Source organism: Hyperolius riggenbachi, chromosome 6 (genome assembly GCF_040937935.1).
Source record: "Hyperolius riggenbachi isolate aHypRig1 chromosome 6, aHypRig1.pri, whole genome shotgun sequence".
Taxonomy (NCBI): Eukaryota; Metazoa; Chordata; class Amphibia; order Anura; family Hyperoliidae; genus Hyperolius; species Hyperolius riggenbachi.
This window is the reverse complement of record NC_090651.1, coordinates 113135214-113158536: the sequence shown is the minus strand read 5'-3', so window position 1 is coordinate 113158536 and position 23323 is coordinate 113135214. Positions and strand designations below refer to the sequence as shown.

At 42.0% G+C, this 23323-nt stretch overlaps 1 protein-coding gene across 2 annotated transcripts in view; it reads right to left on the bottom strand.

Moving 5' to 3' along the window:
• The window catches only part of BCAR3 (BCAR3 adaptor protein, NSP family member), a 183727-nt gene that overhangs the window by 5587 nt on the left and 154817 nt on the right, over nt 1–23323 (bottom strand). For both annotated transcript variants that reach the window (XM_068239776.1, XM_068239777.1), the window contains 5 exons: nt 14853–15304; nt 11359–11459; nt 8444–9078; nt 3463–3578; nt 2423–2591 (listed from right to left, as the gene is read on the bottom strand). In XM_068239776.1, the coding sequence (XP_068095877.1) occupies nt 2423–2591; nt 3463–3578; nt 8444–9078; nt 11359–11459; nt 14853–15304 (1473 nt within the window). The remainder of the gene's footprint in view (nt 1–2422; nt 2592–3462; nt 3579–8443; nt 9079–11358; nt 11460–14852; nt 15305–23323) is intronic.

The window sequence follows — 23323 nt, the reverse complement described above, 5'->3', positions numbered from 1 at the left end:
GCAGACAGTCAGATAAGGCAGGGTTTCTCAACATTTTATTGTTATGTACCCCTTTTAACCTCCTGAGCGGTATGGACGAGCTCAGCTCGTCCATCACCGCCGGAGGCTACCGCTCAGGCCCTGCTGGGCCGATTTTCTTCAAATAAAAAGCAGCACACGCAGCCGGCACTTTGCCAGCCGCGTGTGCTGCCTGATCGCCGCCGCTCTGCGGCGATCCGCCGCGAGCAGCGGCGAAAGAGGGTCCCCCCAGCCGCCCGAGCCCTGCGCAGCCGGACCAATCAGTTCCGGCCAGCGCTAAGGGCTGGATCGGAGGCGGCTGACGTCAGGACGTCGGCTGACGTCCATGACGTCACTCCGCTCGTCGCCATGGCGACGAGGAAAGCCAAACAAGGAAGGCTGCTCATTGCGGCCTTCCTTGTTTATTCTGGGCGCCGGAGGCGATCGGAAGAACGCCTCCGGAGCGCCCTCTAGTGGGCTTTCATGCAGCCAACTTTCAGTTGGCTGCATGAAATAGTTTTTTTTTAATTAAAAAAAAACCCTCCCGCAGCCTCCCTGGCGATCTCAATAGAACGCCGGGGAGGTTAAAGCCCTGTACTCACCAAGTACCCCCTAGCATAGTAAACATTATCACAAGTACCCCTTGACAAATATATATTTAATCGTAGTACATGAGAATTGGTTCTAAACAATTTTCAAGCATTTACTATTGCTTTTAATTAGCTAAATACTAATTTGGCATTGTTTAAATAAGTTTTATCATTTTCTAAAACTCTAAATTTGTTATTGTTGGTTAAGTTTTTCAAGCCCGAGTACCCCCTGGAACCATCATAAGTACCCCCTGGGGTACGCGTACCACATGTTGAGAACCTAGGAGATAAGGTATTCGGCGCAAAACACCACGTCTTCCTCTGTAGCCTATGGCATTTGTCACAATGAAAGTATGGCAATCTATATAGCACCCATAAGAGTTATCACTGCTTTATAAATATAGTCATTTTCTCTAAAGTGCTATTCACTAACAATCAAGTGGTGACAATTTAAACTGATTGTCCTTCATAAAAGTGGTAATCTTAAAAGTGGTGTGATTTTGAAGAAATAATGCCATCTTCCTGGCAAACCACCTGATTGATTCCTTTATAAGGTAAGTTGATCTATCGATTGTTTTTTTCTTAAAGGGAATCTGAAGTGAAAATAAACTTATGAGATAACGAATTCTATGTGTAGTACAGCTAAGAAATAGAAAAAAATTAGTAGCTCAGATATGAGTCTTGTATTGTTTCCAGTACAGGAAGGGTTATGAAACGTCACTTGTTATCTATGCAAAAGACCTTCTCTGAGCTCTCCGCCTAATTTAGTCAGAGAGGAGTGCTAGTGAAAGACAAATTCAGATAGGATTTTACTGCAGAGAAGTTCAAAGGGTCACTAGCTCTGATCTGTTTCATAGTTGAAAATGCCGAGTGTAGTCTGTAAACTGCAAATAGAGGCCTCTTGCACACTGCAAGTGATTCCGATTCAGATTCCGCTTTTTAATCAGTTTTTACATCCGATTCAGATTCCGATTTGCTGTTTGCTCCCTGCACACTGCAAATCGGAATCTGAATCGGATGTAAAAACTGATTAAAAAGCGGAATCTGAATCGGAATCACTTGCAGTGTGCAAGAGGCCAGAGAATGATGCAATGCTATTAAAAAAAAGCCATATAACTGAAAATAAGAATATGAGACTCATGTTACTAATGTTCTATTAATTATCCGTATTACTCAAACATTTCATTATATCATAAGTTGGTTTTTTTTCACTTCAGTGTCACTAAAAATGTCCTACTGGAGTAGTAATCGCTCATGTTTAAAACAAATCTGAAGCGAAAATAAACTTATGAGATAATGAATTGTATGTGTAGTACATCTAAGACATAGAACATTAGTCGCAAAGAAAAGTCTCATATTGATTTCATGTACAGAAAGAGTTAAAACACTATGCAAAAGTGCTTCTCTGAGCTATCCCACCCATTGAGCTAAATACGGTCCTGTTTTCTGAAGCACCTGGACAAGAAACAGTGAGAAACAGCTTCAGATAAGTTTTTACTGCAAGAAAGTCCAAAGAGTCATTAGCTCTGCTTTGTTTTTGAAGGTGGTTTTAAAAAACTGCAACAGTATGATGAAATGTTATATTGAAAAAAGCTATATAACTGAGAATCAAAATAGGACACTCTTCTTTGATACTGATGTTCTAGTAATTATCCGTACTACACATACAATTCATTATCTCATACTCTTTTTTTTTTTTTTTTTTTGCTTCAGGTTTGCATTAAGTCAGATGGTTACATTACTAATGAGTACAATTTTATTTTGTTTCATTGCAATGAAGGATGTAGGCAGTCTTTATTTTCCATTAAATATTTAAAAGAATATACTGTTTTTACCTGAGGCATCTCAAGTGCTTTCATGATGGAAGTGAATGCAAAGAAGTCGCCCAGTTCCTTCAGCTCCACCGCAAGTTGAATGATCTTGTTCAAAGTTGCAATTCTTTCCTCTAAGCTGCCCGTACATCCCAGAATGTCCACTGCAGTCCCTATGGCCATGGTGGTGTGTCTGCAAAATTTACATCACATCTCAATCCTATGAAACTGGGAAAACCCTCATCTGACAAGATACAACCCCCATCATGGGAACTTGATAAAAAAAAAAATACTAAAAAGGAGTGTATGTTGCTCTTGGTTTCTAGAACAATACGATTACGCAGCAAGATGGGGTAGTACCAGAAGCAGGCTGCCCACAATGGCTAATAGCAGGGAATGGAGGCAGAAATAAGCTGCCAACAGCTGCAGTCTAGATCATTATGAACTATTCATATTTGATACACCAATGATCTGCTCCTAACTAAAAAAAATAACTTAAATTTCAGAAGAAAAAAAAATATTCAAACAAAATTATCTGAAGAAACGATGCTATAAAAGGTGATGGCTGTGGGCACATCACTAATTATGTCATGTGAGAACTGTACACACACTAGATTCTTGGCCTAGGATGTGGGAAATTACTGTCTAGGCCCAGTGTTCTCTAATGTGGGTAGCAGGCTTCAGGCCCCAGCACTGTACTATTGACCAAATGCAGCCTGGCTTAGCTTCAAATTGAAAATGTGCACATAGATCTCAAGCAGGTTTATAGACAAAGGTCTACAAAATGTTCTGACTGAAAAGGTAGGACTTTAAACATTGTTACAACAGTGTCTATTTTCTATATGCTGAGCTCCATTCTTTACTTGTCTTTAGATGGGAAACTCATACACACTACCTGCAATTACAGCTTCTAGTGTCCCAACCACATGGAGAAAACCCATGGATAAATATAGTCACCCTTTCAATCCTCGAGTCCACATAACTCTCTCACTACGTCCAGCAACAGGTGCTCAGACTTATCAGCATATACAGATATCTATTCAGTTACCTGAGAGGATGTTTACCTTTCAATTAAGTCTAGGCGCAGTTGGTGTCCATACGGCAGAGTAATTAGTTCCAGCCCAGAGCTCACCCCCATAATCCTCTGCATCTCTGCGGAGACGTCAAGTATCCTAGCAACCTGCAAAGTGCAAAGGTTGGTACGTTTTACCTTCAGGAAGTGCAATATTGACAAGAGGATAAGAGTTTTCAATTACCCCCCTTCTAAAGATAGAAAACATATTGCAACTCGTGCCCACAGCCCAAAATGGATGGAATAATATTTCACAGTTCTACTGATTAAAAAAAAAAAAAAACAATTATTGCGGTGATTTACTATTTACTGTCATAAATACAGCTCTAACACATACAGGAATCTGGTTTGGCCATCTTAGACCAACTGCTTAGGTAAAAGTTGAATGAATGCCAGTTATGCAAATTAAAGTAAAATATTGTATAGAATTAAAGTTCATCCTCGCCAAGATGTCCATGTGTGGCTCTCCTCCACCAAAATGTCTGCCAAGTAAACCCCTAGAAATGTCATGGGGGGGGGGGGGGGGGGGGTGGAAATGCACAGAAGGAGGGTCAGATAGGGATGTAGAAATTGGCCGACATCTGTAAATTGCTTTCATCTTTTAGGACTTAAAGTGCATGAGAACCTAGGAAGATCAGCAGGAAAGTAAGAAAGCTACATTAGCCATGTGTGTGCCTCGTGACACTAACATACGTTTGGGATGTGGCAGGAAACCAGAGTGCTTGGGGGAAACTTATGCAAACATAGGGAGGAGATACAAACACTGCAAAGTTAGCATCCAGACTGGGAATTAAACTTGTGCCTCTAGTACTGGGAGATGACAAAGCTAGCCACACTGCTGTGTCGCCACTGAGGGGTGTAGGGCAGGTAAATAAATGGCACCACAGCATAACAGGCTTTGTGTCCTTGTGGCCCTGTCATAAGTGGCAGGCCTGACTGCTGTGCAGCAGAGGCGTCCCATCAACAACCACACAAATGCTCTTCACTTGCTCTTGACTTGTACAGTAAACAGGGTAACAAATACCACAACAAGTAAATGGAAACACTATCAACACATTTTAAAGGCATATTGGCCATAATTCTCAACTTAAATCAAAATAACTTAAAGCAGACCTAAATCAGAACTTCCTCTCTGCTTTAATGGCTAGAGTGACTAACAAACAAACACAGAACATTTATATCGCGCTTTTCTCCTGGCGGACTCAAAGCGCCAGAGCTGCAGCCACTAGGACACGCTCTATAGGCAGTAGCAGTGTTAGGGAAACTTGCCTAAGGTCTCCTACTGAATAGGTGCTGGCTTACTGAACAGAAAATTGAATAGAAAACTCTCCTAACAAGCATATCTCTACCAATTCAGGAAGTAGAAACAATGCTAGAAAATAAAAGCCACTAGCTACCAGTTAGTTGGTAGCCATGACAACTGATTACTGCCAGCTTATGCACAACTTCTATTTCCAGGTCACCTCACACTCTGCTCAGCTTCACAAACTCGCAAGCAGCATGTCTGAGGACCAAGGAGCTTAGAGGCACTATTGTGAAAAAAGAGTTTAACTAACATAATAAATTCTGTATGCGTTATGAGCCTGAAGGACATACAAATAATGAATGAAATGTTAAATTAAATTGCTTAATCCCCTCACATGAGCAAGAACTTCCCCCATCGGCTGGTGATGAGCCACAGTAGTTAAACCAATGCATGCAAAGCCTTATTAAAATATATAATACAACTAGCGCTCAGTGATGACTAAGTTGTCAGCTGCGTGTTGCAAAAGGGATTCCCTTCAATCCTCAAGATTATTCCAAAATATACAATTCAAAACAGCAACTCGCGCTAAGATACTATTCTCTTTATTCAATTAAAAACAAATGCCCAGTACACACATTAAATTGTATCGCAAAACAGCAACCGTAAATCTCAAAACAACATTCACTCCACATACAAAGACCTCTCATAGAAGGGCCCTTCTAAAAAAAAAAAATGTATTGAACAAGATACAAAAATATATGAAAAAATGCACAATATTATAGCATAGTCTCCTTTAAGATCCTAAAATCCAAGTATTATCCTATTTACAGGAAGGGAACTCCAAAAAATGTATAAAAACTGGTGAACAACAGCAAAGGAATAGTCCCCAGTGTATTGTTAGCTCATTAGACTATCCTTGGATGATACTTGGATTTTAGGATCTTACAGGAGACTGTTATAATATTGTGCATTTTTTCATATATTTTTTTATCTTGTTCAACACATTTTTTTTTAGAAGGGCCCTTCTATGAGAGGTCTGTGTATGTGGAGCGAATGTTGTTTTGAGATTTACGGTTGCTGTTTTGGGATACAATATAATTTGTGTACTGGGCATTGGTTTTTAATTGAATAAAGAGAATAGTATCTTAGCGCGAGTTGCTGTTTTGAATAGCCTTATTAAAAGCCTATCCTAGCCAATAATGTCTTGTTGAGACAGCAATGACCAGTGCTGGTCATATTGCCTCAATAGGACACTATTGGTTAAAAACATCAGATGATGGACAGATATTTTCAGACTTAAAGAGACTCCGTAACAAAAATTGCATCCTGTTTTTTATCATCCTACAAGTTCCAAAAGCTATTCTAATGTGTTCTGGCTTACTGCAGCACTTTCTGCTATCACAGTCTCTGTAATAAATCAATGTATCTTTCCCTTGTCAGACTTGTCAGCCTGTGTCTGGAAGGCTGCCAAGTTCTTCAGTGTTGTGGTTCTGCTATGAATTCCCCCTTCCAGGCCCCTCTATGCACACTGCCTGTGTATTATTTAGATTACAGCAGCTTCTCTCTTCTCTCTTATCTTTTACAAGCTGGATAAATCGTCCTCTGAGCTGGCTGGGCTTTCACATACTGAAGAATTACAGACAAGGGCAAAGCTGTTTGCAGGAGAAAAAAGAGCAGCCTGAAACTTCAGTGCATGAGAACTGCAGGGGGAAAGAAACACACAAATGATCTCTTGAGATTCAAAAGGAAGGCTGTATACAGCCTGCTTGTGTATGGATGTATTTTCTATGTGTGGACATACAGTACATCAACCTACTTCCTGTTTTGGTGGCCATTTTGTTTGTTTATAAACAAACTTTTTAAAACTGTTTTTAACCACTTTTAATGCGGCGAGGAGCGGCGAAATTGTGACAGAGGGTAATAGGAGATGCCCCCTAACGCACTGGTATGTTTACTTTTGTGCGATTTTAACAATACAGATTCTCTTTAAGGCTGCATAAACATACTCTTTCCAGGCAAGTATGAGAGAATGGCCTCAATTCACTAAGATCATGCTGGAGATAATAAGGCAAGAGAAAACTTACCTCACACAGTGAGAGTGTTATCTTTTCTCTTCATTCCTTACGTTACCTCCTCTGTAGTTAATTTACCTCCTCTGCAGTTAATTTACCTCCTCTGTAGTTATTTTCACACGCAGTTAATGAACAGCCTGTCTTTAACTCTGGAGTTATTTTAAGGATTGGAGAGTTAACTTAAAGACAGAAGAGTTAACTTTAGGTTTGCCTGAGGTAAAATGTTTCCTGAATACTACATGCCTTATCACCATGGTAACAACTCTAGAAGAGTTATTAAAGACAGGAGATAAGCTTAGTGAATTGAGGCCTTTGTGCTCTACAGACCTCCCATGTTTGAGAGTTGTTTTTCTGTGATAACTAGAAATAGGTTTGTATCACTCTGGGCTCCATTACACATGCTGGATCCCGCCACAATCTGTTCACCCCTGCAGAGTACTGTAATCCAAGAAAGCAAGCGTCTTCTCACTGTGACTGTATAAAGGTGGCCATACATCAGGCGACTTGGTGGACGAATGACCATCCGATTATTATAATCAGATGAAAATCGGTGTCGCCAAAAACATACACGATCGACAATGCGACCACCTTCAGACCTAAAATTGGTTGCATGTATCGATCAGACATGCTGTAAGATGTAGGGCCGCCATGCTCGATCAGCGAACACGGCAGAACCCCCGGCGCTGCCCCCTGTAGTGTAAGATGTGCGCCCCCGATGCCCATGGAGTATATTTTGCCTGTTGGTGTGAGCCGCTGGCTCCGTCACATATACGCGCTCCTTGTGGTTGCTGGCATAATGTGGGAGCAAGTGTGATGTCATGCACATAGGTTACGCTGGCAACCACATGTGACGCGTGTATTTGGGGAAGAGTGTGCAGCACGGAGCCAGCGGCAGACATCGACAGGTAAATTATACTGCACAGGCCCGGGAATCGGCCTGCGGTGTAAGGGCGGCTTACAGATCTCTCTCCAATCAGATTCAATCAGAGAGAGATCTGCCTCTTGGTCGATCTGCCCATACATCCTCTGATGTATAGGCACCTTCAAGGGAACCCGAGGTGAGAGGGATATGGAGGCTGTCATATTTATTTCCTTTTAAACATTACCAGTTGCCTGGCAGTCCTGCTGATCTTTCTTTTCAGTAGCGTGTAAATCACACACCTGAAACAAGCATGCAGCCAACCATGTCAGAATTGTCATAGACGTCTGATCTGCCTGCTTGTACAGGCTCTATGGCTTAAAGTAATAGAGGCAGAGGATCAGCAGGACAGCCAGGCAATGTGCATTATTTAAAAGTAAATAAACATGTTGACCTCCATATCCCTCTCACCTCGGATTCCCTTTAAGTGGCTGCAATTATCTTCAATTCCAGTGCAGATAGGAAGCAGCTTTTTCTTGTGGTGTGGAGAAGGCATGGAACCTTAGATTGTCACGCCTTTCCAAGCAGAGCATCAACAAACTAACAGGTCTGTACTGCCTGTCTGCATCCCTGCTATGCTTCACAGCTATTCCAATATTCATTAAACCAGAGTTTTTTCTACAAGCAGAGGGCGGTATTTGTCTATTAAGTATTACTTCCCTGATTTATAGTAGCATCTTAACAAATGTAATTTATATAAGGGGACACCCCAAGTCTGAAGTGACAGTGGCTTTACCTTGCAGTCCATTCTGAGAATGTGTTTGGCAATAGTCTTTGGGTCATTATTGGTGAAAAGTTCTTTGGCCCGCCTGAGGAGGGCTGTTTCCAGAGGTTTATTTTCAGGCGTGAGTAGAAGAGACTCAAAGTCATTGGGTTTAAAAGAAGATTCAGTCTCATAGACTGGCCGGATGAACTCTGTGTCATCCCCCCTGTCAGACAGTTCTGTTTGTGAACACTGAGACACACAGTCCTCAAAGACGGGAAAGCTCAACTCCGAGTTACTAAAAGAGATTGTGTCCTCTTCATCGGGTTTGTGACTTCCCACAAAACTACTGTGTGAGGAATGTGTCCTTGTCCATCCACTGTCCTCGGGAGGGTTGGGATGGAGTTCACAGTAATTTGCCTCAGAGTTCTGCTGCCAGACTGCAGGAGAAGGAGGCTGTTTCACGCATAGAGCCTTGTTGGGTTTTGGGGGAGGTTTGGGGCACAGCTGGCTGTCTGACCCCCTCAGTGCTTCCACATGATGAGATTCGCTGCTGAACCTTCGGACCTCTGTTGGGCTTAGAGTGGGCTCACTGCCCGTCCTGAAGACATGTGGTCTGGGTGTCAGCCTACCATCAGCTCCTGGGGACAAGTAGGGCTGTCTGCAGCCTGCAAAAAAACAAAACACATTACTTATTCCTAATATATTATTTAGAGCTCATTTACAATTCTGTGCTTTATGTTCCATTTTGAGGAGCATTCTGCCACACCTAAACAGTGTCAAACTATACAAAACATTCTGCTGTGAATGAATATACAATGCTACATTGTTATACATATAATAAAACACATGCATTTTAAAAGGTTACATACAATACAAAGATCTAAGCTCTGCTTCCTCCTAGGGCAATTAATAGAATCAAATAAAGAAGAGGTGCTAAAGGGATGTGGCCATATTCCAAACAGCAAAAGCCATTAACCCTTTGCATACTTCGTGCATATATCGGTGTGCAGAGGGTTGATGTCTTACAGTTACTTGTTTTTTAAAGGATAGATGAGTGAAGCAGTCCCGATATTACTTACTACACAAATGTTCACATTAAGAAAAAAAACTCATCTTTGGACATTAGAAGATGTGGTGGTCCGATTTATCATTGTGTTAAAAATATATTTTTGAAGCAATTAATAAAAAAAGGGTTGTTTTTAACCTCCCTAGCGGTATTGATGGTTATACACGTCAATACAAAACATGCTGCGCATACACATCAATACTCTCCTGCACTGTATACTAGACCCTTGCTTGACACATTTTGGCAAGTTACAGGGAAAAAAAAGGTTATGAAAATTGGATCACTTTTTGCACAGAGATCCAGGGGAAACAATGTCAGGGAGGTTAAAAGCTCTGCTTGGCTAGTCTTGCAACTATAAAAATTCACATTTTACTGCTCTGAAATAAAGATACTGTAATGAACTGTCAAATTACCAGTGACTTTATTAAACAATTTGCTAACAACATTACAGAGACAGAGCAGTAAAGCAAGGATCTTTTCTTCTTACAAAGCTAACCGGTCAAAACAGCAAGCTTTTCTAGAAATAAAACAAAATCTAAACTAAGAAGCCCTAGGTTTCAACTAAAATGTTTCATCATTTTCTAACAAAATAAACCAAACTTAACAATCCTATAAAAAAAAGAGAAAAAAAACAGCAAAGTATACATTTTGCTGAAGCGACCTCTAACTAGGAGTTCAAACCAAAGTACCACATATGAATTCATGAGAAAAAATAGACAATCAAGGTTAACCAACAGTTGCATAATGAGTAATGATTTGTAATGAGGTCACTTTGCGCATATGACTCTGTTGGCGCATTCTGCCACAGGGTCATAGGTTAGTCATTTTGTGCATTACGGTGCTATGCACAGCCCACATACTGCGCAGGTGCAGTAGTTCTGCAGTACAGGCCGACCTCCAGGTTGGCCTGACGTCATCAGCGCAGACCGGGAGGCAAAGGCGGCGATCAGCTGCGGAGAGAGCTGTGGCGAGGGACATGCTGGGAGCTTGGGGCTGGACGAAGCCCCAGGTAAGTAGCCCTTATTTTACTAGTAATTGCCTGATAACTCCTTAAAGGTCTGGAACTCTTCCGCAAATCACAACTTTTGTTGTAAAGTTTAAGCCTAAGGCCCGGTTCACATTAGCGTTCGCTATCCGGATTTTCCGGATCTGATCCGGACCGCATACTGTACAAACGGAACGTACGTTCCGCATAGCAATGCAAAGTCTATGCGGACGTTCACATACGTACGTTCCGTACAGTACGGAGCCGGACCGGATCCGGACTCTTTTCCAACATGCGCTATTTTTTGTGTCCGGATCTCCGGCCCACGCATCCTGACCGGAGCCTGACCTGAGCCTGACCTGAGCCTAACAGCACCATCAGGAACACAGAAACCAATGGGAAACAGAAGGCACAGAACACACTGCCTACAAAAACCTGACGTTCTACCCCACTTCCTATGCGTATCCAAGCGGCCATTTCGGATGGGGACACATGGGCCAAGCATGTCTGGAGTGGAGCAGCAGTGACAGACGTGCTGGAGCTGTTTGGCAGAATATCGGAGGTGGAGGTGATGCCTACAGCGGAGGAACCTGATTGTACATGTGCACCAGGTGCACCTTCTGCTGACCCGAACCTTTTTTTATTTATATTTAACTATTTTTTGCCCACGGATCCGGATGGCAGCCTGATGCATGCCTGATACAAACGGACCGGATCATGATCGGAACCGCACGGTTCTGATCAGGATCAGGTCAGGATCCGATCAGGATCCGGTCTGTTTACTTGCCAAAACGCAAGTGTGAACGGGGCCTTACTTTCAAATCCCCACTGTATAATTGCCAATGCACAGCTGAGCAGATCTACCGCCGCCATGCCTGAGGGAGGGGAACTTACCTAGTGGCAGGTAACTTTCTGATTGGTGAGAGTTCAGCGGCCGCCTCTTCTCCCGCATGTTATCCAGGCTTGCTGGGTGGCTGCCGCTCTTCTCTTTGTTTCTGATTAAATACAATACAGTATATGTTACTGGCACTGGCTTATAAAGATACATGCATTCTGTAATGAAATACCAACTTATACATTAATAATAAATAAATGAAGACATTTGACTGGTAGTTGTCATTCTTATTCTGTGAACTCTTCCCCCAGATTACAGGGCAGCGGAGGATACTAGAAGCTTCGTTTAGGGTGCTCACATATTGCATGATTGGTAATCTTGTTAGTTTTCTTTTAAAATGATTATTATAGGAGTAAAAATAAAATCTGATTTGATTGAAATCTTTTGACTTGACTGATCGGCCAAGTATTTCTATTCATTATTATTAATTAGTATTCATATCATGCCAACATCTTCCACAGCACTGTGCAGAGTACACAGCCTTGTCACTAACTGTCCCTCAGAGGAGCTCACAATCTAATCCCCATCATAGTCATGTCCATCATTGTCCAGGGCCAGTTTTATGAGAAGCCAATGAACTTATCTGTATGTTTTTGGGATATGGGAGGAAACTGGAGTGCCCATAGGAAACCCACACAGACACGGGAGAACATACTAACTCCATGCAGATAGTTCGCTAACTGGAATTCCGGATACTCATCACTGCAAAGGTAAGAGTGCTTTGTACTACACCCCCTATATACTGCCCATCTCTTAAGTAAGAAAGAAAAAAAACACAACTATTGCTTCATTGATCAATTTGATTTCTGTATACAAATGATAATTTTATCAAATAAACCTAAACATTGAATGAGGTTATTGTGCTGTCTTTGGCCACTGATTTGGATGGTCCTGCTAGCATAATGAACAGAACGACATGTCTTACCAGAGGACGGTGTTGCTGTTAATTTCCCTAGAAGTTGTGCTCAGACTGCATTTTTATATTTATATTTTACTGGGGTAATCAAAACCTCTCACTGGCTGAGCACAAGCTACAATCATCATGTCACATGTCTGGCTGAATGTAATTGTGACAAAAGAAATTGAGTAAGTAAATTCCAGTAAATTCCAGCCAAGACTCTTCATAGACTGGCTTCGTGTACTTCCGTGCTGCAACCATGTACCTTCTGGCAGAGGAGGAATCCAATACAGCCAGCTACAGAGTACCTAAACCTCATTATGTAGTATTGTAGCAATGTACACTGGTGTATCTGAATGCCAGGCACAACAGGTCTTTATAGCAGGCTTCAACCAGCTACACTGTACTGTGATCATGGGCATCACCTAGTGCAGCATTACAGCACTGCTCAACAGGGAACAGCGGAGGCTAAAATCCAGTTAGTGCATCTCCAAGCAAACTGCCTCAATTCAACATCACACAGTTGAGAGGAATTGTAATTTCTTAAAGAGACTCCGTAACAAAAATTGCATCCTGTTTTTTATCATCCTACAAGTTCAAAAAGCTATTCTAATGTGTTCTGGCTAACTGCAGCACTTTATACTATCACTGTCTCTGTAATAAAACAACTTATCTCTCTCTTGTCAGACTTGTCAGCCTGTGTCTGGAAGGCTGCCAAGTTCTTCAGTGTTGTGGTTCTGTGATGCATCTCCCCCCTGGAGGCCCCTCTCTGCACACTGCCTGTGTGTTATTTAGGATTAGAGCAGCTTCTTTCTTCTCTCTTATCTTTTACAAGCTGGATAAATCGTCCTCTGAGCTGGCTGGGCTTTCACATACTGAAGAATTACAGACAAGGGCAAAGCTGTTTGCAAGAAGAAACAAGCAGCCTGAAACTTCAGTGCATGAGAACAGAGTGAAAGAAACACACAAATGATCTCTTGCGATTCAAAAGGAAGGCTGTATACAGCCTGCTTGTGTATGGATGTATTTTCTATGTGTGGACATATTGTACATCAACCCACTTCCTGTTTTGGTGGCCATTTTGTTTGTTTATAAACAAACTTTTTAAAACAGTTTTTAACCACTTTTAATGCGGCGAGGAGCTGCGAAATTGTGTCAGAGGGTAATAGGAGATGTCCCCTAACGCACTGGTATGTTTACTTTTGTGCGATTTTAACAATACAGATTCTCTTTAAAGAGAAACTCCAACCTAGAATTGAACTTTATCCCAATCAGTAGCTGATGCCCCCTTTTACATTAGAAATATAATGCTTTTCACAAACAGACTATCAGGGGCGCTGTATGACTGATTTTGTGCTGAAACCCCTCCCACAAGAAGCTCTGGGACCGCGGTACTTTTGGCAGTTTGTTACAATGTAACAAGGTTCACAGACAGTAAATAGCTGTTTACAGCTGTCTCTAACAGCCAAAACAGCTAGGAGCAGCTACATAACCTGCCCACAGTAAAAATGTCACCATGTAATAAATGTCAGAATGTAAATCGGGGAGAGGAAAGATTTTACAATGGGCAAACACTGACTAAATCATTTATACATAATTATTGTAAAAAATGAAGCACTTTCTTTACTACATTCTTTTCACTGGAGTTCCTCTTTAAAGCTCATGCTATGAAAGCAGGGCAGTGTCATGCCATTGTTCAAGCTCAACATGTATAAAAAGGTGGCATGAAACAAACATTTCTTCTGACAATTCCTTGTTCAAAGAATATTCCACCTATCTCTACAATGTGTCCAATCTATAAGTTTTGTATTAATTTAGAATAGCATTCTTTACCGCTCCCTTGGATGTGGCGATAACAGTGTTAAGTTAATGGAGACACAGACCTCCCAGGCAGCTGCAGTAGAGCGGAACACGGAGAAATGTATCAACTCTGCTGCTTCCTGTGTTTCCGCAAGCCTACCGCCTGCCTACCGCCAGCCTAGTTCGGTGAATCTCCGCACTGCTATTGCAACTGTGCACTTTTTTATGAATGACCACACAGAAGTGTAAAATATTAAAAGCGGTGTTTTCCCGCACTGATTTGCATTACCGACCACACTTTTATGAACGATAGCCTATGTCTTGGTGTAGACATTTCTCCTCTATTCTTGTCTCAGAGACAACAGGAAGTGGAGAAACCTAAGACAACGGGGTGTGAGGAAACCTAACGGAGTCAACCTCAGAGCTGTCACTGAAACAGTAGGTGTCCCTACTAGTGCGTTATCTCCTATTCCTCTTTTAGTAGCAGTGGTAAATAACAAGATCCAGGCTACTCTGTTTCAGCGCCAATTGTCACACGGACAGGAGGTGAGATTATATTATGGTAACAAAGACAATATAAAACTTAGAGGATTTACCTTCTTAACCCCATCGAAAACTAAAACCATATGTCTGGAGTTAAATTTTACATCAATCTGAATAAATCTGTAGATTGACTTGGAGCACCTAGGACACCACTGTCTGGTGAAGATCCCCCTATGCTCCAGTTCCTTCCCATCAGCATCTACTATGTACTATGTATTCTCAGCGAATGTCACAAATTTCTTTCCTACTAACCTGAACAGACTGGCCTGCATCATGTTTTGCTCCTGTAACAGGATGTGTCCATGGCCTATGTTTAAACTCAGCCTTTTTGGAGTTTCTGCTTTTCCATCCAGAGGTCCTCCCATGTCCAGCCGCCGGATAGGGGAGGTCCCGTATTTCTCCTCTATGCATCTCAGTGGAACAGTCCTGTTAATAGGCTGGAAGATGATGGCTCCGCTCTGCTGGGACACTGGCTTGCGATTGCCCACATAGTACCTCACCAGTGCGGGGACATTGTCAAAGCTTTCATGTTCGAACTGGTACTGAATCCGTGTGTAAGCTTCATTGAGCCTGATGACGACTTTATTTATCTTGAAATGCTGTGAAAGGTTTTTCCACTGACAGGTAAGCACAAAGTTTCCAGGACTGGACAAAGAATCCCTGATCAGAAAGTCTCCATCTCTCCTCACCAGGCTTTCAGACACCTGCAGAGCAAAAGGCAAAACACCTTGACTATAAACAGAATAACTCAGACAATACACTCGGTGTACAGGATGCCCAGGGCATTCAGGAGGGAATGCAAACTATAAAATCCAAACCTATAATCAGTCTTGTAATACAATTTGTATGTATACAGTAAAAGTAATTTTCTCCATAAACATTTATGATCCCAGAAAGCTCTATCCTAAAAGCTCCTAAACATAAAGCTAAACAGTTAGTGCAAGTTGTTTCATGCAAGTCTACTAAATTCTGACTGTAGCCAATAGTGTTGATAGCTGCATGATAGGACCTTCAAGGATTAGATATAAAGGTTAAAAATTACAAGTATTCATGATATACACAAAGCTCTTCTCTTGGGGTGATTAGTAACTCACTTTTCACACATGAAATTGGTAACTGAATAAAGATACCACCTGTATGTGTGTGTATACACACACACACACACACACACACACACACACACACACACACACACACACACACACACACACACACATGCAAATGTATGTACATTTTTATGCAAAACATGCAGCTTGAAACTTGAAAATGGACAAATTAATTTGAACCTGGGTGGGACTTGATTGGTCAATTTTCAAGCTACATATATTTGCATAAAAATGTACATACATTTGCATAAACTCGGAAGTATTTGCATCTCTTTGATCATCCCTAATCACAAGGCTCCATGACAAACTTGCTTTCACTGATTTTTAGATAGATAGCCAGTGTTCCAAGCAGAGCCAGAGACCATCAGAGAGGTGTTAGGGCTGAAACCCACTAGAGCGTTTTTTTGCGCATTTAGGGAGCGCTCCAAAACGTTAGTGATTTCCCTAAATGCTCAGTTAATATTAATGGATGGGCCAAATCCCACTGGAACGATTGCAATGAGTAAAATTGCAAACTCAGGACATCAGCAGCATTTTTAGCGTTTCTGCAATGTAAAGTATATAAACGGTGGTGTAATCGCTCGTCAAAACCTGCACAGAGCAATCTGCTACCGTTTTGAAATTACTACACTCTGTAAAAAAATGTAAATTAATTGAAAGGACCAATCAGAATTAAAAATGCTAATCGCTAAACAATCGCTGGCAAAAAGCTTACCTTTTTAAAATCTCTACCATAATCGCCAGAAAACGCTTATGAAATCACTTACAAAACGCTCATTAAGAAACGCTAGCGATTGCGATAGCGTTTGTAGTGGGTTCCAGGCCTTACGCCCGGATACTAAACATTATGGGTGATGAAAGTGACAGCCAAGGGCTCCTGCCCTGTGTAGCCAATTACTTATTTCTAAGCAGCTCAGAGAGACTACATACTCCATTTTTTAAAAGAAAATCTGTGCTGACGGTGTCAGTTTTGGAAGTTCATAGTTCGCTGCAAAACCAGACAGATAATTTTTTTTTAAGAGCAATTTTTAAGTCATTGGGTCCAAGTCTTCTGAATTGGCTTTGTAACTTTCTTAAAAACCTCTAGGACAAATTATTTTGTTAAGCTGCCCAGCCAGGTACAGCTGCTATGCTCAGTATGCCTCTAGGTAAAGCAAGTGACACTTTCTATCCCTAGAGGACTTTGCTTCAGTAGCGGATGCCTGTTCTGTGGCCTGTCGCATTGAGCTATTGGTGGGTGTGACATGGGAACAGTTCTTGGCTCTGCGCTATGACCTCATGGCCATTAGAGAAAATGACTGAACACAGAGGTCAGCAGGACATGCAGCTGTGCCTGGCAGATGACAGTGGCCAGAGATGGGGGCGGCTGCATGATTTGCCTGTGTCACATCAAATAGGTGCATTGTACTTGCACAATACACAGATCAGAAGAAAATCAATACACTTCCTCCTTTCATGTTTCTGTTTCTGCCTTCATCTCTGGGAGCCAATTCCTTCCAAGTATATTAATAACTTCAAGGTCACATAAAAAAGGCATAAGGCTAGGATGAACATTCTTTGCATCTCTACGCTGGATGTTGACGTACTAGACAAGAATGACAATTAACCTAATGTACCGTATATAGGAAACTTAACTGTATTGTTCTTTCCTAAAGATGGGGGATTGACTAAAAATGCAGCGCCCATAAAGGCATAACATATAGCTAGTCTCCCCAGCCAGATGAATAGCCAGAGGGGTGATCTCCTCCACCCATTCAGGGTGGATTTACAGGGAGGAATGCTTCTTTTACTGTACTGGTTATGGAGGCTTTCACCAGTTTACTAACACACAATAATAAATCTTATCTGTCACAAGGAGTGAATCCATCATCCACCCCATTGTCCACTGATGTGCCCATCCATCAGGACACCCTGCAGTGTGAATCCACTAGTCAAAGTCTCCTTGACTGAAAAGATATCACCCATATACATTCTACAGTGCTGATGACTCTCACCGAGTAACAAATTCCCGGCTTATTGTAAGCGACATATCCTGATGGGCATCAGATGAGACCACTCAGCAAAATTTGGGCAATGATTCATGGCATCCCTTCTCCTCTCCCACCCGCATTCCTTTTAGATAACTGTGTACAGTCAATATAATTTTAAGCATCACACGACTATTCCAGGGGATTACTGGGTGACACCATTTATCATAGTCATTTATATTAAATGGTGTTACTCAGGAATGATCTATTTGTGGCTCTCCAAGTTCCTGTGACTGTGCTCTGTGCCAGAACCACTGCAAACCATGGAGATCATGTCAGCACTGTTGGTCCGTGTACAGACAGAACAGAAAGGTGCAGGGGATGTGTGTGTGTATGTGTGAGGGATATGCATGTGGTGTGTGGTATATAAGATGTAAAAGATGTGTGCATGTGTGTGTGGTGCGTGTGTGTGTGTGTGTGTCATCTGTGTGAGGTATGTGAGGTGTGAAACGTGTGCATGTATGTTTGTGTGTGGTGTGCCTGTGGTGTGTGTGTGGTGTATAGAAGACACGAAAGATGTGTGCATGTGGTGTGTATGCATGTGTATGTATTGTGTGCCTGTGGTGTCTGTGTAAGGTATATGAGGTGTGAAAGATGTGTGCATGTATATATGTTTGTGTGCCTGTGGTGTCTGTGCAAGGTGTATGAGGTGTGTGGTATGTGAGGTGTGAAAGATGCGTGTGTGTGCGTTAGGGATGTGTGGTATATAAGACGTGAAAGATATGCGCATGTGGTGTGTGTGCATGTGTATCTGTTGTGTGCCCGTGGTGCGTGTGTGCGGTGTATGTGGTGTGTGGTACGTGAGGTGTAAAAGATGTGTGCATGTATGTTTGTGTCTGGCGTGTGTGTGTGTTGTGTGCCTGTGGTGTCTGTGTGTGAAAGATGTATGTATGTGTGGTGTGAGGTGTATTGTGTTTGTGGTGTGTGTGGCATAATAAAGTGTGGTGTATTGTGGATGTGAGGTGTGTAAACTTAGTTACAATGTTGCAAAAGGCATGTTGCAATTTGCTGTAAGTGCAGAAGTGAAATCTGGTACACACTCATTTGGAAGTTGCTGGAATAAGGAAAGTTTTAAAAGAAATGCTATGGCATTGCTATATTGTTCATGGTTTTACGTAGCCATTTATGATACCAGAGCAGAAAGCTTATTTTAGTTAAAGTGACTCTGTAACAAAAATTACAACGTTTTTTCTACCATCCTACAAGTTCCTAAACCTATTCTAATGTGTTCTGGCTAACTGCAGCACTTTGTACTATGACAGTCTCTGTAATAAATCAATGTATCTTTCCCCTGTCAGACTTGTCGCCTGTGTCTGGAAGGCTGCCAACTCTTCCGTGCTGGTCTGTTCCTCTATGCACACTCCAGTGTGTGTTTTATTTACATAAGCCAGCAGCTTCTCTGCTATCTTATCAGTGATAGAAGAGAGCTGGATAAAAATCCTCCTCTGTTTGGCTGTGAAAGTAGCTGGCTGACACATACTGAGGAATTACAAACACAGGCAGAGCTGTCTGCAGGAAGCCTGTAATGTTCAGTGCATGAGAGAAGAAGGGGACAGAAGGTAAACACACAAATGATCTTTTGAGATTCAAAAGGAAAGTTGTATACAGCCTGCTTGTGTATGGATGTATTTTCTATGTGTGGACATATTGTACATGAATCTACTTCCTGTTTTGGTGGCCATTTTGTTTGTTTATAAACAAATTTTTTAAAACTGTTTTTGACTACTTTTAATGCGGCGGGGAGCGGCGAAATTGTGACAGAGGGTAATAGGAGGTGTCCCCTAACACACTGGTATGTTTACTTTTGTGCGATTTTACCAATACAGATTCTCTTTAAAAGACTGTGCTGAAAAGCCTACAACATTAGCGTAAAAATAGCCTGCCTTATGCCAGAGAGTGGACTTGCTATTCCCGACACTGGTGATAATACAAACAGAGGTAGCACTGAACTCAGCCTTTCTTATCAGACAGGTTCTCATGTGAGATAAAATTATATGAGCAGGTGCGTGTGCCTGAAACCGCCAGCGACTATTGCCTGGATCTCAGAAGTGTGGAAGGTAGGCAGCGTGTGTGTATTCCTGCCCAGATGCATCAATTCATTCAAATAGGTTCAGTAGAAGGTGATTTTATTTTTAATACAGAAACCAGGTGGGCTAATGAGGAAGGACTTGGGCAGTCAAGTGTAACAAAATACCCATATAGCTGATGGAGAGCCAGAACAACTAGGGTTTCTAGTAGACATGTTCTTGTTTACAGTTACAGTAAGGGTTAATATCTCCTCAAAGTGAACAAGGGAACTATGATCACAGCACACAGACATAACCAGAGATTAGATGCTCTAACCCTTCCCTACTAGGTTTAGACTAAAATAAATGTTTGGCCTCCCCTTTATAGTGCTGGTGTGGCTCTATGTAAAAAATGCTGCCTTTTCTGCGTGCTTTCTGGATTGCACTCTTGAACAGCCAAGCTTGAGAGTATTCTGCGCATGTGTGAGGCAGAAAGACTTGTGACCGCACATGCACAGAATGCTGCCGGCCAGATTAAGTGCGAATGAGGATTGATTTTTATTTTCCCCCTCAATTCCCCAGATCTCTGATCAAACAGCTGTGGAAGATGCTGAAAACACAAGCCTTATGCATTGTGGACCCACCTGATGACAGGACACCTTCAGACGAAACAGATAAAGAGGGTGCCGGCATAGACTTTCGTGCACCAGCTGTAAAAGGGCGCTGGAGGCAACGTGAAAGTCTATGGTGGCGATAGCGTGCCCTGGGATAGCCGCTAATCATGGCAATCAACATTAAATACAATGGCAGCTATTATTACAACGGGTGCCAGAGCAGTGTTGCCAACTCATCCCTTTAATTACTGACACATGAATTTTACAGGTTTCGTGGCTAGGTAGATGCAGGTAAGGCACTGATTATGTGTAAGTAGCCCCAGAACCTGTAAAATTTAGATGTGTCAGTAATTAAAGGGATGAGTTGGCAACACTGTGCCAGAGGCTGCCCGCTATGCAAACTGTGGCTACAAATAGTGAGCGCGAAAGCCCCTACTGTTTGTAGCCGCAATTTGCATAGCAGGTGCCCTTTGTAACAATAGCAGTCACAAGCAGAAAGGTTTAACCACTTACTGCACCAGGTGCAGTAAAATCATGGCCTGGGAAAACTTAGTCTCAGGGCCGTAAATATTAGTGTCCAGCGCGGGTACTCATCGCTGCCTGTTAGCGGGGAGATGAATGAATGGGAACACATTTCTAAGTCCCCGTGTCAATGAACGCTGGCATCTATATCGGGCGTTCTTTTTATCAGGCGCCTTTTTTACAAGTACGCCCTTTGGGGTCTTGTGATGAATCGGAGCTTTTATGGTGGCACATGGTAGACTACTATTAGGAATGTGTTACTTGATTGGTGTATAGTGATTTCATTCTCCTGCAGCAATTTTAAGAATACATAAAGGTCACATTACCACCTGCCCTCAAATGGATGATATATATATATATATATATATATATATATATATATATATATATATATATATATATATATATATATATTTGTCCCTTCCACAGTGTAGGGCCAGTTCTGGCAGAGCCAACTAACTTATCAGTACACTTCTGGAAACTGAATATAATTGAAAGCTACTTCCTTTCATTTCAACTTTGACTTAAAATTTAACAACTTTCCATTAAAATGTCTTTGAAGTCAATTTACATGTTTGTAGGAGACTATCATCACTTCCTCTTCTGAGGAGCAAACAAACTTACTTGAGCCAATATTTTATTAGAACTGAGGGTCTCCCATGCATCTTATTAAATTTGGTTACACTTCTCTGCTCACACTCCAATTCCAAGACATTCTTTTTGTACAATGGTGACCGGCACCTATACTGGCTAAACTGTACTGCAACACCTATACTGGCTAACCTGTACTGTGGCACCAATACCGGCTAACCTGTACTGCGACACCTATACTGGCTAACCTGTACTGTGGCACCAATACCAGCTAACCTATACTGCGACACCTATACTGGCTAACCTGTACTGTGGCACCAATACCGACTAACCTGTACTGCGACATCTATGCTGGCTAACCTGTACTGCGGCATCTATGCTGACTAACCTGTACTGCGGCACCTATACTGACTGGCTAACCTGTACTGAGGTACCTATAGCTAGCTTACCTATACTGGGGTACCTATAGCTAGCTAACCTTTACTGGGGCAACTATACTTGGCTACCTATACAGGGTACACTCATACTCACCATCGGTTGTGTATTGAAAATCATGAATCGAAATTGCAATTTCTGACAGAAATCGTGCAATTCAATAATTTCCTAAAATCGTTCAGGCCTAAATGGTGTGCAATTTCCTTAATGTGGACCTAAACTCGCAGGACAGATGGGAAACAGAAAAATGCACCCTGTATGTATTTAGAGAGTTCAGCCTGTCTAAAGGTCCGTACACACGCCGGACTTTAGGCAACGACGGACCCGTCGTTGCCTAAAGTCCGGCGTGTGTACGGACCTTAATTCCCCCTCATCTGTGACTAATCACAACTGTAATTTGATTTCTCAGCTGTGCCAGCGGGCTACCTCAGCAAAGCAGTTGATTTGTAAACATAGGATGTTAACCACTTCCAAAGCAGGAAATAGACACACTGCAGATTTATTGCAGGATTTTTATCAGCTATAACAAGGAAATGTTTTCCTTTAAAGGCTATAATGGTGTTGCTTATATTTTAGAGCAGAGGGGAAGTTCCGAGTTCAGGCGCACTTTAAGGAAAGCTCAAGTACAGGAACCATTGCTGGAGTACTAGCTTTCTCTTTGCTACAGATCTGGTCTGGGAGGTGTGTTGTACAAACATGTCACATGAAACAGCCTAGCGACATTAATGACAAACTGCTCGTATGACTGTGCACCTTCAGCAAACTGCCCTATGTGCAGCAGCCACAGTCTGAAGAGAAGAGGGCTCCACAGACTCAGGTTAACCTGAACTGTTCTGGTCAATTGGCCTAAACAAGAGCTCTGCTAACTACTGATCCTGCAAGAAAAGATTTTCCTCACACAGAATCCTGAGTTCTTTTTGTCAGATGCATTGACAACTATTTGAATACAAAATTCTTGCAATTTGCCTGGGAATTCTTATCTTCTCACTCCCAGTCTATATACAGATCAGCGATTAGTGATGCGTGCACCACACCAAAGATCCCAGCAGAAATCGTATCTAAATGAATTGGGCATCGTGCTGTCCGAACCAGTAAAATACTGTATGTGTTGCTCAGGCAGTAAAAGCACCACATGATGCAATTTGATTTATCACTGGACCAGATCACTGTCCCAAAACAAACAGAGCAATTTTGGAGGAAGCACAGCGGTTTCTTTCATTGCTACTTCAGGAAAAGAATCTGCCACTGGCTACAAAGTAGCAACTCTGCCATCAGCACTTTCCTGGACAGACACGAATGACAGGGCAGCTCCTCATCTAAAGGTGCCCATTAACAGTACAATCTCCTGAAGATCAACCATATGATCAATCAAAGTACTGATGAACGATTAACAATTGTTCTATCAATTGTTCAGTCATTCTA